This window comes from Arachis hypogaea, chromosome 17 (genome assembly GCF_003086295.3).
Source record: "Arachis hypogaea cultivar Tifrunner chromosome 17, arahy.Tifrunner.gnm2.J5K5, whole genome shotgun sequence".
Classification (NCBI taxonomy): Eukaryota; Viridiplantae; Streptophyta; class Magnoliopsida; order Fabales; family Fabaceae; genus Arachis; species Arachis hypogaea.
In genome coordinates, this window is record NC_092052.1 from 29,074,863 (window position 1) to 29,089,312 (window position 14,450).

The 14,450-nt window shown below is 36.2% G+C and overlaps 1 protein-coding gene across 2 annotated transcripts; it reads left to right on the top strand.

The window, feature by feature from the left end:
* Nucleotides 1-6,959: 6,959 nt before the first annotated feature.
* On the top strand, nucleotides 6,960-13,964 carry LOC112767135 (pentatricopeptide repeat-containing protein At1g01970). 2 transcript variants are annotated; one of them, XM_025813013.3, is made up of 4 exons: nucleotides 6,960-7,256; nucleotides 9,809-9,897; nucleotides 11,591-12,352; nucleotides 12,880-13,964. In XM_025813013.3, the coding sequence occupies exons 3-4, from the start codon at nucleotides 11,885-11,887 to the stop codon at nucleotides 13,642-13,644; spliced, it is 1,233 nt and encodes a 410-aa protein (XP_025668798.1). In that variant the 5' UTR covers nucleotides 6,960-7,256; nucleotides 9,809-9,897; nucleotides 11,591-11,884; the 3' UTR covers nucleotides 13,645-13,964. The 2 variants fall into 2 exon arrangements, with proteins under 2 accessions (XP_025668798.1, XP_025668799.1); XM_025813014.3 differs by lacking the exon at nucleotides 6,960-7,256 and adding an exon at nucleotides 9,030-9,155.
* The last annotated feature ends 486 nt before the right edge of the window (nucleotides 13,965-14,450 follow it).

Consider the following 14,450-nt stretch of genomic DNA (forward strand, 5'->3'; position numbering starts at 1 on the left):
TTTTCTTATCTTTGTTCCTGGGTTACTTTTCTTCCTTTTTCTCTTCTTTCAGGATGGCCACCGAGAAGGAAAAGGAAAAGCTTCTCAATGGGACAACAGATAAGTCCATCTGCATAACCTTTAGAGAAAAGCATCAATTGTAACCACCCATCCACTTGCATATCTTAGCATGCACCGAGGATGGTGCAATCTTTAAGTGTGGGAGGTCGATACCGACTTCTGTGGGTTAGTTATTTTCTTCTCAACACCAATGTTTAATTTTCTTTGTTAGTTCATTGTTGCATTTGCATGATTGATTGCATGTTTGTTCGATTTTGTGCATATTTTACCACTACTTGGTTGAAGTGATGAATTCTTTTCTAAGAAACTATTTTATAGCATTTTACTAATTTGAATTGAAACTTTTATTAAACTTGCTTGAAGGATTTTATCATGGTTTAGAGCTCGAACACACAAAACTAGTGAGATTTTGAGCCTATTTGATTGTTGCATTTTATCAACCAATATACTTTGTTTTGATGTGTGTTGTTCTCTCTAAAATTATAATCTTTGTCTTGCTTGATTCTATATTTTCATTGTTTGATGTATGCATGCACTTATGTGATTGAGGCCTTTGTTTCACAATAGCTCACATACCCATATCGCCTTACCCTTTCATCATCCTTTGCAAACCAATGTTGAGCCTATTTCACCCATTTTGTTATTTACTTTAGCACATCATTAACTCTAAGCAGAAAATAATAATGTCCTTAATTTGAATCCTTGGTTAGCTTAGACTAGTGAAAGTGCTCATGATTTAAGTGTAGAAAAATTGGGTTTGGAAACATTTGGTTTGAGAATTGGGTGTTGTGTATTTTTATGAAAATGTGAAAAAATGTTGAGGATATGTTTATACATTCAATACCTTAATTATATGCATTGAGAAGAAAAAAAAACAAAAGAAAAGAAAAATAAGAAAAAATAAGAAAAAAAAGGAGAGAAAAAGAAAAAAAAATAATAATAAGGGGACAAAATGCCCCAAAGTAAATAGTGGGTAGCAATGCATTGAGTTGTACTCAAAATTGAAATGCATGAATATGTGGCAAAACATAGTTAATGGGTAGTTAGGTTTTATATTTTGATTACATGGATTGTCTTAGGTTAGGTGGGAAGTTTAGGTTAATTAAGGATTCAGATGTTAGTCCACTTGACCAAATACAATCCTACCTTGACCCTAACCCCATTATAAACCTTAAAAGACCTCTTGATATGTGTATTTGTGTATTAAATGTTTGTTGATTGGTAGAAGAAGAGCAAGCCTTAGAAAGCAAGGTTAGTAGAGAATTGAGAGAATCGAACCTTAAACACGTGAGTGATTAAAGTGTATACACTTCCGGTAAGGGTTCGATGCTCGATTCTTTGTTCTCGGCTTTCACGAGCTTTCTTCTTGCAGGTCTATTTGTACTATATTTTATTATTTGAATTAGTGGAATCCAGTTCATATTTGTTCTTGGAGAATTTGTTTACTTTTAACCAAGTAGGTAAAAGCATTTTGCATTTAGTTGCATTCATATAGATATGTTGCATTTCATAAGTTATACCATTCCTCTTCACTCCTTTATAGCTTCTCTTGAGTTTAGAATGAGGACATGTTAATGTTTAAGTGTGGAAAGATTTGATGCACCATTATTTCGTGGTACATTTTATGCTAAATTGAGTAGATTTTATCCATCATTCTCACACTTATGCATACAAATTGCATGTTTTACATTTTCCTTCCCAATTTTGTACTATCATTGAAAACATACTTCTTTGGCCTTAAATTACTAATTTTTAATCCTCTCTTATTACCATTCAATGTCGTGATATGTGTGTTCAGTGTTTTGAGATTTTCCAGGGCAGGAATGGCTTAGATGATGGAAAGGAAGCATGCAAAAGTGGAAGGAACACAAGAAATTGAAGTTTGGAGAAGCTGACAGCGACGCGCACGTGTGGACGACGCGTACGAGTGACCAGGATTTTGTCAAGCGACACATATGCGTGACAGAGCATCACGTGCTGCAATTTGCAGAAAACGCTAGGGGTGATTTTTGAGCTACTTTGGACCCAGTTTCAGGCCCGAAAATATTGATTAGAGGTTGCAGAGTGGAGCTGAAAAGGGAATCATTCATTCACACTTCATTGACACAACTTTAGGTTTTAGATGTAGTTTTCTAGAGAGAGATGCTCTCTCCTCTCTCTAGGTTTTAGGGTTTCTTTTAGTTCTTCTCGATTTCAAATTTCTATCTTAGTTTAATTAGTTTTCTTCTACTCTTACTTGTTTTAGCACTTTAGTTATCTACTTATCTTATTGATTCCTTTATTTTGCCCATTTAGTTTATGAACTCTTATGTTACTTTCAATTCCCTTTTAATGCAATTTTATGTTTCATGTTTATGGCTTCTTTCTTCGTTTGTTGTTATTCATCCCTTGCAATTGGTTGTTTAGATTTTATTATCTCTTATTAATTTTTTATGTTTTTATGTTATGCCTTCTAAGTGTTCGATAAAATGCTTGGTAGGATTTTAAATTAGATTTTTGGCATTCTTAATTTTGATTGATCAATTAGAGACTCTTGAATTACCAAAATTCATTTGTTGATTGGTGATTGAGACTTTCTAGTTGGCTTGAGCTTCACTAACTCTAGTCTTTGATTAGAACTTGTGAACTCTAGTTGAATTGCTCACTTGACTTACCTTCAATTGTTAGAGGTTGACTAAGTGAAAGCAAAAGGCAATTACCATCACAAGTGACTATGATAATGGCAATAGGAATTCCAATTATCAATCCTTGGTAGGACTTTTCTTAATTGTTAGTTTACTTCCTTGTTATTTACTTTTTTTGTCTCTTATTCCAAAACTCCAAAAATACTTTCCCGTAACCAATAGTAACATACTTTCCTGCAATTCTTTGAGAGACGACCCGAGGTTTAATACTTCGGTTAATTTTATTAGGTTTGCTTTAGTGACAAACAAATTAAATTTTGATTGAGGATAATTTGTTAGTTTAGAACTATACTTGCAACACGAATTTTTATGAAATCTTTACCGACATTTTTCTTCCGTCACCTATCTAGGCGCTTGAGGAAATGGTTCAAGTAGATCCATGCCCCATTTTACAAATGGTCAAGGTGAGATGATACTAATAAGTTCTTCTGGTGGTGCCACACGGAAATTGGCATGTTTTTGGTAGAACTGTCATCTCTTAACAAAGTTGGCTATTTCCTTTTATAAGGTCGGCCAATAGAAACCTACTCGCAAGACTTTTTTAGCTAGTGATCTAACTCCTAAGTGATTTTCACAAATGGCACTATGGACTTCTTCTAAGACTTCTTCTATCAACGAGGTCGTGACACACTTCAATAAGGGTGTAGAGATTTCTCTTTTATAAAGTACATTATGCACCAAAGTATAGTTTTGTGCATCCCTTATGAGTCTCCTCGCCTCTTTTTCCTTTTTAGGTAGGACGTCAAATTTCAGGTATTCGATGATGGGAGTCATCCACCCCAAATTCAGGTTTGTGACTGTCCGTACGTCCGACCGGTTGACTTCTTTGATCACTGATGGGGTATGGAGAGTTTCCTGAATTAGACTTTTGTTGTTGTCCCCTGGCTTGGTGGTGGTCAATTTAGAAAGGACATTAGCCCGGTAGTTCAATTCTCGAGTTATATGTCTGACCTCTATTTCCTGAAATTGAGCTAATTATTCAAGTGTTTCCTGCAACTACTTCTTCATGTTGGGATCTTTGACTTGGTAGGTCCCATTTATTTGAGAAGTTACTACTTGAGAGTCATTAAATACTATTAATTTTGCTGCTCTGACTTCTTTGGCTAGCAACAAACCAACAAGCATGGCCTCATATTTTGCTTGATTGCTAGAGGCTGAAAACTCGAATTTTAGCGAGAGCTCTATTCGAGTTTCTTCTTCATTCTCTAGAATGATTCCTGCTCTACTTTCAGCTTTGTTTGATGATCTGTCTACATATAGATGCCAGGCTGTAGCATCTCTTTGGGCTCCTGTGTACTCGGCCAAAAAATCGGCCAGGTATTGTGATTTGATTGTTGTACGAGTTTTGTATTTCAGATCGAACTCAAACAACTCCATGGCCCATTGTAGCATCCGACCTGTGATATCCATCTTTTAGGGGATACGCTTCATGGGTTAGTTAGTTTGGTTCTGTCCCCTGTAAGGTCTTGCTGGTGAAGTAGACATGTTATTGTTCGTTCTTGTCTTCTCGGATGAGAGCAGAGGCTATGGCCTTGCTTGATACTGCCAAGTATAATATAAGCTCCACTCTTTTTTCAGGCTAGGTAAGGATCGGTGGCTAACTCAAATTTTTTTTGAAGTTTTGAAAAGCTTGTTCACGTTCCTGAGTCCACTCAAATTGGCATCCCTTTATAAGTATTGAAAATAGAGGTAAAGATTTTAAAGTTGATCTTGCTAGGAATCTGGATAAGGCTGCCAACCTCCCATTTAGTTGCTGAACTTCCTTTAGACAAGTCGGACTTTTCATCTCAAGTATTACCTTGCATTTATCCAATTTGGCTTTAATACCTCTTTGGGTAAGCATAAATTCCAAGAACTTTCCGGCTTCTACTGCAAAGGTACACTTTGAGGGATTTAGTCTCATCCTGTGCTGCCTTATTGTTTTGAACACATCTGCTAAGTTGGACAATAGATTGGTTTATTCTTTTATTTTGACAAGAATGTCATCCACGTAGACTTCCATCAACCTTTTGAGATGTGATGAAAATACCTTGTTCATTAGTTGTTGATATGTGGCACCAGCATTCTTTAATCCAAAAGATATTACCACATAACAATAATTTGCTCTCAGAGTAATAAAAGAGGTTTTTTCTGATCCAGCTTATACATCGAGATTTGATTATATCCCGAATATGCGTCCATAAAGGATAAGTACTTGTAGCCTGAAGCCAGATCTACCAGAGCGTCTATGCTGGAGAGAGGATATGGATTCTTTGGACAAGCTTTTATTGAGGTCGGTGCAGTTAATACATATTCTCCATTTTCCGTTCTATTTTTTCATAAGTACTACATTGGCTAGCCACAAAGGGTACTTTACTTTCCTTATGAATCCGGCTTCTAACAAGGCTTGGACCTGTTCTTCAATGACTTGTCCTCTTTCAGGACCGAACTTCTGCCATTTCTGTTGGACAGGTCATGAGCCCGGGTAGACAACAAGCTTGTAACTTATGAGATCAGAATGTATTCCAAGCATGTCAGAGGCCTTCCATGTGAAGATGTCAAAATTTTCTCGTAGGAGTTTGATGAGATCTGCTTTTAACTCTTTGTCCAAGTTAGCTCCTATGTTTGTTGTTTCTCCGACTTGATCTATGATCTGAATCTTCTCAGTCTTTCCATCAGGTTGTGGTCTCAACTTTTCTCGAATTCGAACACCACCGAGCTCGATGGTGTTGACTTCTTTTCCCTTTGTGCATCCACGTAGGTTCAAGTTTTCATTATAGTACCTTCTTTCCAATCTTTATATCTCCTCTCACAATAGCTATTCCCTTAGAGGTTGGGAATTTCATGCATAAGTGAGGGGTGGAAACTACCACAGCAAGTCGGTTTAGAGTTGTCCGATCTATCAGGGTATTGTAGGCCGATGCCACATCGACTACTATGTAGTCTATACTTAAAAGTTCTTGATTTTGTACCTTTACCAAAAATGGTGTGTAATAGAATGAAGCGTAGAGGTCGGATTGGTGTATCTCCCTTTCCAAAAAGAATGTTAGGATATGCCCTCAGTTCTTTCTCTTATAACCCCAGTTTATCAAAAGCAAGTTTGAATAGAATATCGGCTGAACTTCCTTGATATACCAAAGTTCAGTAGAGATCTGTATTAGTAAGTATCATTGTAATCACAACGGGATCGTCATGTCTTGATGTTTTTCCTTATGCATCTTCTTTGGTCAAAACAATGGTAGGTAGATCCGGAGCTTGAGCCTCTTCCACGACTTGATAGAATTCTTTTAAATGCCTTTTGCGGGAGGACTTGGTTATTCCACCTCCTGCAAATCCTCTGACTACCATGTGAACGTGTCTATCAAAAGTTCGGGGTGGCCGATCTCGTCGACTCCTGTCTTCTTCTTCTCTTTTTTTTCCCTTGATCATCCAATCTTGTTGCCAAATATCTATCCAACTGACCTTTCCTAGCCAATTTTTCTAATTACATTTTTTAAATCATAGAAATCATTGGTGGAATGTCCATATATCTTGTGGTATTCACAGTATTCTGTTCGACTTCTACCTTTTTTGTTTTCAATAGACTGAGGAGGTGAGAGTGTCTCGGTATGGCAGATCACTTTGTAGATATCCACAAGGAAAATTCGTATAGGGTGTAGTTGTGATACCTTTCAGACTTATCGGGGTTAAATTCATATTTTTTCTTTGCTTCTTTCTCTTATCTTGAGCCTGGTAGTGATGATATTTGTTCTAACAAACACAATTTCACAAACCTATACGAATGTAACGAATCAAAGATAAAATTCTAATTGATTAGAATTGCTAAAATATTTATTATAATTAATAGAAGATCTAATTTGTTAATATTTTTATTTTTATTATTAATAAACATGAAGATAAATATTAAAATAATAATTTATAAAATAAAAAATAAATTTTATAATTAAATAATATATAAAAAAATAATTTATAATTAAAATTAAACAAAAACTATTTACATGTTATTAAAAAAATTAAAAAACATTTTATTATAGAACCATTGGATAGTTCAAACTATAGTTCTGAAAACTGAATCGGACCGGCCGGTCGAACTAGTTCGACCGGGATCCAATAATAAAAACAGTCCGGTCCGCTATTTATAATCGCAGGAGAAAAAACCGCTTAAAAACCGTCAAACCGGTTAGACCTAGGATTTAAGATTTAGAATTTAGGATCGGACCGGATCGAAAGCCCACCAGTTCGAATAAAACGACGTCGTTTTGTTTATCTGAAAAAAAAAAAGAAACAAAACAAGCAGAACCATTCATGAACATATCCACCCCCCCCCCCCCAAAATCATTCCTGGAGACTTCTGAAGCAAGGCAAAACCCTAGCCCTTCATCGCCGCTGCCGTCCCCAGGTCCTCAGCGCTGCCGCTCTTCCTCTTCCCCGTGTCGTTTCCATCTTCGCTGGCACGTCGTTTTCATCTTCCTCTTCCCCAGGTAGCTCGGCACGTTGTTTTCATCTTCGCTGGCTTCTCGGCACGGAACACAGGTTAGTGGCCCTTCTTTCATTCTTCGCCTCCGCTTCTTCCTTTTAATTTCTGAATGTTCGGTCTTCTTCTTCGTTTGAAGTTCTGAAATTGTTGTTCACTTTTTGTTCCATTTTTCTTGTAATGTTTTGTAAATTGTAATTGCCTGCTGCTGATGGATCTGTCTTGTATTTGCTGGTTGCTGATGACTGTAAAATTTTTTTTTCAAATTTATTGATGGCTTGTTGGCTCTGTTAGTCTGTTGCTTTCAATTCTTTGCGCTGTTACTGATGGCTCTGTTAGTTGCTGATGGCTCTTAATTTTTTTGTTCAAATTTACTGATGGCTTTGTTGTAGTTGCTGGTTTTGCTGGGTGAAGGTTTCGTGTTTTGGAATGTTTTATAATGTGCTAATGTTTGTAATTGCTGGGTGAAGGTTTAGTGTTTTGTGATTATTGGTTAATGTTTTGGTTTAGTGTTCTCTCTTTTTCAGATTTCCCTTCTTCCTGTATTTTTGCGTGTTGCTGCGTGTTGCTGAATTGGTAATCAATAAATTTACCTTTTTGCTGTAAATCGGGACTTTACTAGGATTTGTTAAATTTGCTGACTGGGACTTTTTCTTCTACTTAAGGTATGAATCAGAATGATGAGGCCAAGTTGTGAATGCACAAGTGTCAACGGATTATAATATATATTGAGTTTGTGACATTAGAAGGGTGTAATAATAACAATAATAGAGTCATGTTATTTGAATATTGAGGTTTAACATTTAAACTCTCAGCTTCTCAGCCCTGTTTGATTCTTCTTCTCAGGCAATTGAATTGAATCAACCAGGCCTTCCTTTTCTTTTTCTTTTAGTTGATTCTTAATTTTTCTAATATATGTAGCTTTCTGAATCAAGTGGATCAGATTATGTAGTTTTCTTGATTTGGGATATTTTCGGAGACGCATTATAAGAGTTATTTTATTATTATGTTTGCTATAAAAATATTCACATGTTGTGTATGCTTGTGATTGTTTCGGTGTTTACATTTTCTTTCCGAGTCACTTGCTATGGTTGTTCTTTGAGTTAAGGCTTTGTATGTGTGTGTGAGAACATGTGATAATGTTGAATGCTGTTGCATCTAATAGGAGTTCTTGGAGTACCCTCATCTTTGGTCCTTTGTAATTTATTTATTATTTTATTCTAAAACGGTTTTTTTGGTTGAACCATCGGTTGGACTGGTTGAACCAATAAACCAGTGAACCAGTGACTAAAGCGGTTTGATGACTGGTCCGGTTTTCAGAACATTGGTCCAAACATTTTGGACCATCAATCCTGTGCTTCCTTTCAACTCTCACAACATGTTCTTCAGTTCTCCCTCGAGCCATTCCCATTCCTGATTCCTCACTCCTCAGTCTCTCTTCAACTCTTCAACTCTTCAACTCTCCAACTCTTCAACTCTCACTCCTCAAAACATAACCCTAGGTTACAGCAGCGCCGCCGCAAGGAGTGGAGTCTGCTCTTCGTTTGCTCAGCCACAGATTCTTCCAACACACCACCGTCGTGCTCGTCTCCTCGCCTCCATCTCCGTCGCGCTTCTCCCACTCCGTCTCTTTCGTTTACGTTAAACCAAATTTCCCCTGAGTCGCATCTCCTTCTTCTCGAGCTCTCCACTTCTCATCCCTCACTCCCTCGAAGCCGCCGTTACCACTGCAGCTTGTCTCGCGTCGTTCCTCCGCTGCGCAGCCGCTGTTCCACCGCGTTGGCTCTGTTCCACCGCGCTCCATCCTTCCTCTGCTCTAGTTCCGCCGCGCTCTACCCTCTGAAACTCCAGTTCTACGGCGGCCCAAGCCACCCCTTCTCCAGTTCCGTGGCGGTCTAGGCCACTTCTTCTCCAGTTCTGCTGCGTCCATCCCTCTGTTCTCCCTCACCTCCGTAACTGTAATTGTTGTTTTAATTGGTGTAGGATTGTTAATCTGTGATTTTTCTTCAATTATTGTATTTATTACTTTGGTTTAGGATTGTTGATCATGTTCTTGATTATGATATGATGTTATTCTGTTGCCTTTAATTCTTTTTGTTTTTATTGTGATTTTCTGTTCTTGAATTTGTTAAGTTGATACTTTGTTAAATTATTTGTTGTTTTAATTTGCTAAATTGTTAGGTCGTTGCGATTTAATTTGCTGGATTTTCTATTCAGGTCCATTTCTTGTTTATTTGCTAAATTGTTGTTGTGTACCTAATGTTGTCTTTGAGATTATTGGGTTGCTGTGTTCTTCTCAAACTATTAATTTGCTAAATTGTTGTTGATGTGATCTTTGATATTGAGATTGGCTATTATTGTTGTTGTTGTTGCTGAGTTACAAATTATTGTTGTTGTGATCTTAAGAAAGTGTTGCATGCATCCAAGGCATGATTAGGAATTTACGGGATATATGTAAATGGCAATATTAATTCCAACAACAAAGCTGAAATAATCAAATATGTATTATGATTGATTTATGACTACTATTTATCCATGTTCGATCTGTTTCTAGTTGATACACATATAACATCATCTAACATGATAAAGTTAATTCTTAATTGTTATGCAGTGATGAAGCAGTTTTGTTTAAGATAGATGACGCTGTAATAAAAGCAGAAGCTGATCGCCTCCAACAAGTTCAAGATCATGATCTGAAAGGTGCATAAACTTTGTTTACACTCAAACTGTACTAGCTGAGACATGTTATAATTAGAGAGCAGCATAGATTATTGTAGAAGATACATTTTTTCTCTTATATCTTCACATCATTTTGTCGTCATTACAAGAATATTTGTTTTGTCACACTCCATTTTTGAGCTTATTAAAAGTTTTGGAACTATAGATGCGGCTGTAGCAATACCATTTCTGTCATAGGAGACTATCTCATTTTTTTTCTTTTTTAATTTTATTCCCTCTTCTAATAAAAGATAATACTTTCTTCTCATTGAGGTTCTATTATTATTACAAAGACACAATTTTAGTACTTTAGAACTAGACTGCATGAAGGATCAAATGTTGTCTTGATTATTTAATGAGGGAAGAATTTAAATACTTCAATAGTGATATAACGAGCGCTAAATAGTTAATTCATTACTTATTAGGATTTGTAAGTGAAGATGGTGGAAATGAAGTGTTTTAAATTTTGATGATAATTTAAGATTTCTATTAGACTATAGGTATGTTTTAGTGTATTTATCTATATTTTATTTATTATGTTATTATAAAACGGTTATTCCGGTTGAATCACGGTTGAACTGGTTGGACCAATAAACCAGTGAACCAGTAACTAAAACGGTTCGATGATGGGTCCTGTTTTCAAAACCTTCCTAATTCCTGATATATCCTCCTCTGCGGTTAGCTCCTCTGGTCGTCTCTTATTCAAGTTTCAATTCAGACTGATATTGGTAAGTGACAACTGTGTAAACTGATAAGGACACACTTTGCAGTTCCGGTGCTATTTACATACATGAATTCTTAGCTTCTATTCTCAAAACTTTCTACTCTTGCAATTCAATGGCAAAATTTTGCTTCGGCGTTGCTTCCTTGTTGCTTCAGTGGCCATGCAAGACGGACGTTTTCTCTGCTCTCTCTTTCTTTTTTTTTTTTTCTTTTTTCATTAATTGTTAATTAGGAGCATTTTCTTGTGCACTCCAACTGTTTGAGGAAATGTCGCACTTTTTTATTGGTCATCTAGCTTAGTTTTTCTGACTTATTTGCATTTTGTAGCAGAGTGCTTCCTAGTCACCGCATACGTCAACAATTATTTATTTATTTAAGTCAACACTAGCCAATATTTTTTCCACACTAGTGGAGTACATAGTAATTCACGATTTTCTTTCATTCCCAATAGTAACAACTAACAACTGTGATAACTACATATATTTATTATATTTTTTTAATAAAAAATGGCATGTGCACACCAGTTACCAAATCAGTTATCATATATTTGTGTATAAAACTATAAATACATATGTTGTTTAACTTATTTTTAATGTGTATTTTGCATTTTATATTTCAACATGTATTTTATATAAGTGTTTAATTTGGTGGTTTATTTTTTGTGTCCACTTGGCATGGTTGTTTTTAATATATGAAAAGGGTATTCTAGAAGAAAAAGAAACTGGACACCAATAAAGGAGAATTCTGTTATATATGTTGTAGATGATAGACTATAAAGACTTAGCGTTTATAGTTGTTAAATTATTTTGTTATGTCTGTTAATTTTTTTTTAAAAATGATCTTGCTTGGGCAAAAAGTTGCATCTCCAATCCGCAAAAATAATTACCATTTATTTCTTTTTCTTTTATATGAAGTACTGAAGTAGTAACATTTGCTTCAATATTAATTGTAGGGAGCCTATTCTGTATCTATCTCTAAGGCTTGTGCATTAAGGCATTGAGATACAACAGAGGCCTGTATTTGAGAGACTATTTACATTGTCTTTGACGCGGGATGTTTCATAATGAAGTGTAGCAAAGGAGATATGCTCCTATGGCTAATTTTCAGCTAGCTTGTGGTTGCTTATTGTCATCTTGTTGATCTTATTCATGGGTTACATAACTTGAACTACTTATATTGCTATGGCTAAGTTTACTTGGTTTGCATGAACCTCTTGGGACATACCACACTCTTGTGATCTCTATTGATGGCAGCCTCTTGCTATAACCTAATATGCAACTGTTACAACCCATTTTACTCCACTACCAATGATGTTACCAAATTATGTCGTGCTAGGACTAGAGCAAACTCATTATATCAAAAACCCAGTTATTATGATTTCCGTAAACACCGTTTTGGTGCAGTATTAGTTGCTATTGGTATGGAAGAAACTGTAAAAGAAGAGGTGAAAGAAGAAAATCACAGAAAGTTTAGGTGGAATGAGATATGCCATCAGAATATGACAAATGAACAAAAACAGGCCATATCTAACCTTCCTTTCAGGATGGCTAAACGCTGTAAAGCGCTGATGAGACAGATTATATGTTTTTCTGCCGAAAAGGGGAACATATATGAGCTGTTAGGGGCTTGGGTGAAGATCATGAAGCCTTGCAGAGCAGACTGGCTTGCAGTTATCAAAGAATTGAAAACTCTGGACCATCCTCTGTACCTTGAGGTATTCTCACAACTTCTAATTTCATTCAAAGAGAGTTACTATTTATGTTTATCATAAATTTTACATGTTTTCTTTCTCTCTGAGCTGTGACATTACTTACATATCAAGTTAGTATCTTTGATCTCACGGATATTTTTCTGAAAAATGAAAACATAAAATGTCATTCAGCGCTGTGGACATCTGATCCAGATGACCACATCTACTTGCTTTAAGAGTCTGAACATTTCTGGTTCTTAAATTGAATATTTTGGTTTAAATGTCAATTTCATTACCATTGTTATTTATTAATTACTTTGCCATGGCCTTTAGCAATCTGAGCATTATGGCAAACTGACAATATATGTGTTTAATAAGTTTTTTGAAGCAAGGGATCTTTTTTATTTTCAATAACAACATAAATTAATTTAAGCATCATAATAGTTATTCATTTTTTTTTTTATATATAAGTAGTGATAGCTTTGCCATTATGAAAAATATCTATTTCTCTATATTTTGAAACGAAGCTTCATCTATGTATGAATTTGTAGGTGGCGGAATATGCTCTTCTAGAAGAATCCTTTGAAGCCAACCTTCGTGACTACACAAAGATAATCCATGGCTACGGCAAGGATAATCGACTTGAAGATGCTGAAAATGTTCTCACAATAATCAAGGAAAGAGGCTTCATCTGTGATCAAGTGATCTTGACTGCTATGCTTGACATGTACAGCAAGGCTGGACATCTTGACAAGTCTAAAGAATATTTTGAGGAGATCAAATTGCTCGGGGAACCTGTGGATAAAAGATCATATGGCTCGATGATCATGGCATATATCAGAGCTGGAATGCCTGAACAGGGAGAGATATTACTTCAAGAAATGGATGCTCAGGAAATAACTGCAGGCAGCGAGATTTACAAAGCATTGCTTAGAGCCTACTCTATGACTGGCAAGGCTGAAGGAGCACAGAGGATATTTGATGCAATTCAGCTGGCTGCTATCCCTCCTGATGATAAGATGTGTGGTCTAGTTATTAATGCCTATGGTATGGCCCGGCAAAGTCAAAAGGCTCGCATTGCATTTGAAAATATGAGAAGAGCAGGTATTGGCCCTACTGATAAATGCATAGCTTTGGTGTTGGTTGCATATGAGAAGGAAAACAAGTTAAATGAATCATTAGAATTTTTAATAGAATTGGAGAGAGATGGCATTTTGGTTGGAGAAGAAGCTTCTGTAGTAATGGCTCGGTGGTTCCGAAAACTGGGGGTGGTAGAAGAGGTTGAACTTATTTTAAGAGACTTTGCCATAAGCTAGCATTGTAAGAACTCAGTGGTAGAGTAACGCCATGGTAAGACATAAGTCATCGGAAGTTGCTGCATCATAATTATTAGAAGCTATAGTGAACTGTCTTTTCAAAAAGGCTAAGTTATCAGGTAGAGGCATACAAACTGCACTTTCACTTGTAATATATATGTTATGTTTCAAACAACAGTTGATCAATCACAAGCTGCACCCTTTCAGGGAGACCTTCAGCTTTTTCTTTGTGTGTAACATTTTCTAGCCCAAGACAAAAAACACTATTGTTTATGATCTTTCAAGAGCAATCTATTGAAAATAAAATGATAGAGCACAAAGTCTTACTTATCCTTCTTTGGATGAAAGAAGTTAAAGAATCATCTCGTTGTTTGGAATCTAGAACTGCATCCACAAAACATCTTCATCAGACAGTGAATCACCATGATCCAATTTAAATGCAGACTCTTGAATCACACTCAAGTCAGATGTTCTCTGCAGTAAACCGTGACTCCGGGAAGCTGATTCAAAGCCCTTGTTAGAGTTTAGGGTTTTGACCCGATTTCACATGACTGCTACCTTCATTATAAGGCATGGTTCTGTCTATAACAATCCTCTCAGATGCTATTCCAGTGGCTACAAGCTTGCAAGCTTTAGCCAAAGGGATGCTAATGGTTTAGGAGACAGGTTTCTGAGATTGAACTGTAGTAGATTCTACATGTTGATGTGACTTGAAAGTGATTCTGATGAGTGAAAAGCTAATGCTCACGGATACTGGCAAATGCACTAGACTGTTCAAGTATTATCACGGTGAGTGAATATCGTTC

What these genes read in the sequence shown, in the direction of transcription:
- LOC112767135 (XM_025813013.3), top strand. Translation starts at nt 11,885, where the DNA reads ATGGCAGCCTCTTGCTATAACCTAATATGCAACTGTTACAACCCATTT. An exon ending in ACCATCCTCTGTACCTTGAG is followed by an intron (nt 12,353 to 12,879) that starts GTATTCTCACAA and finishes ATGAATTTGTAG; the next exon opens with GTGGCGGAATATGCTCTTCT.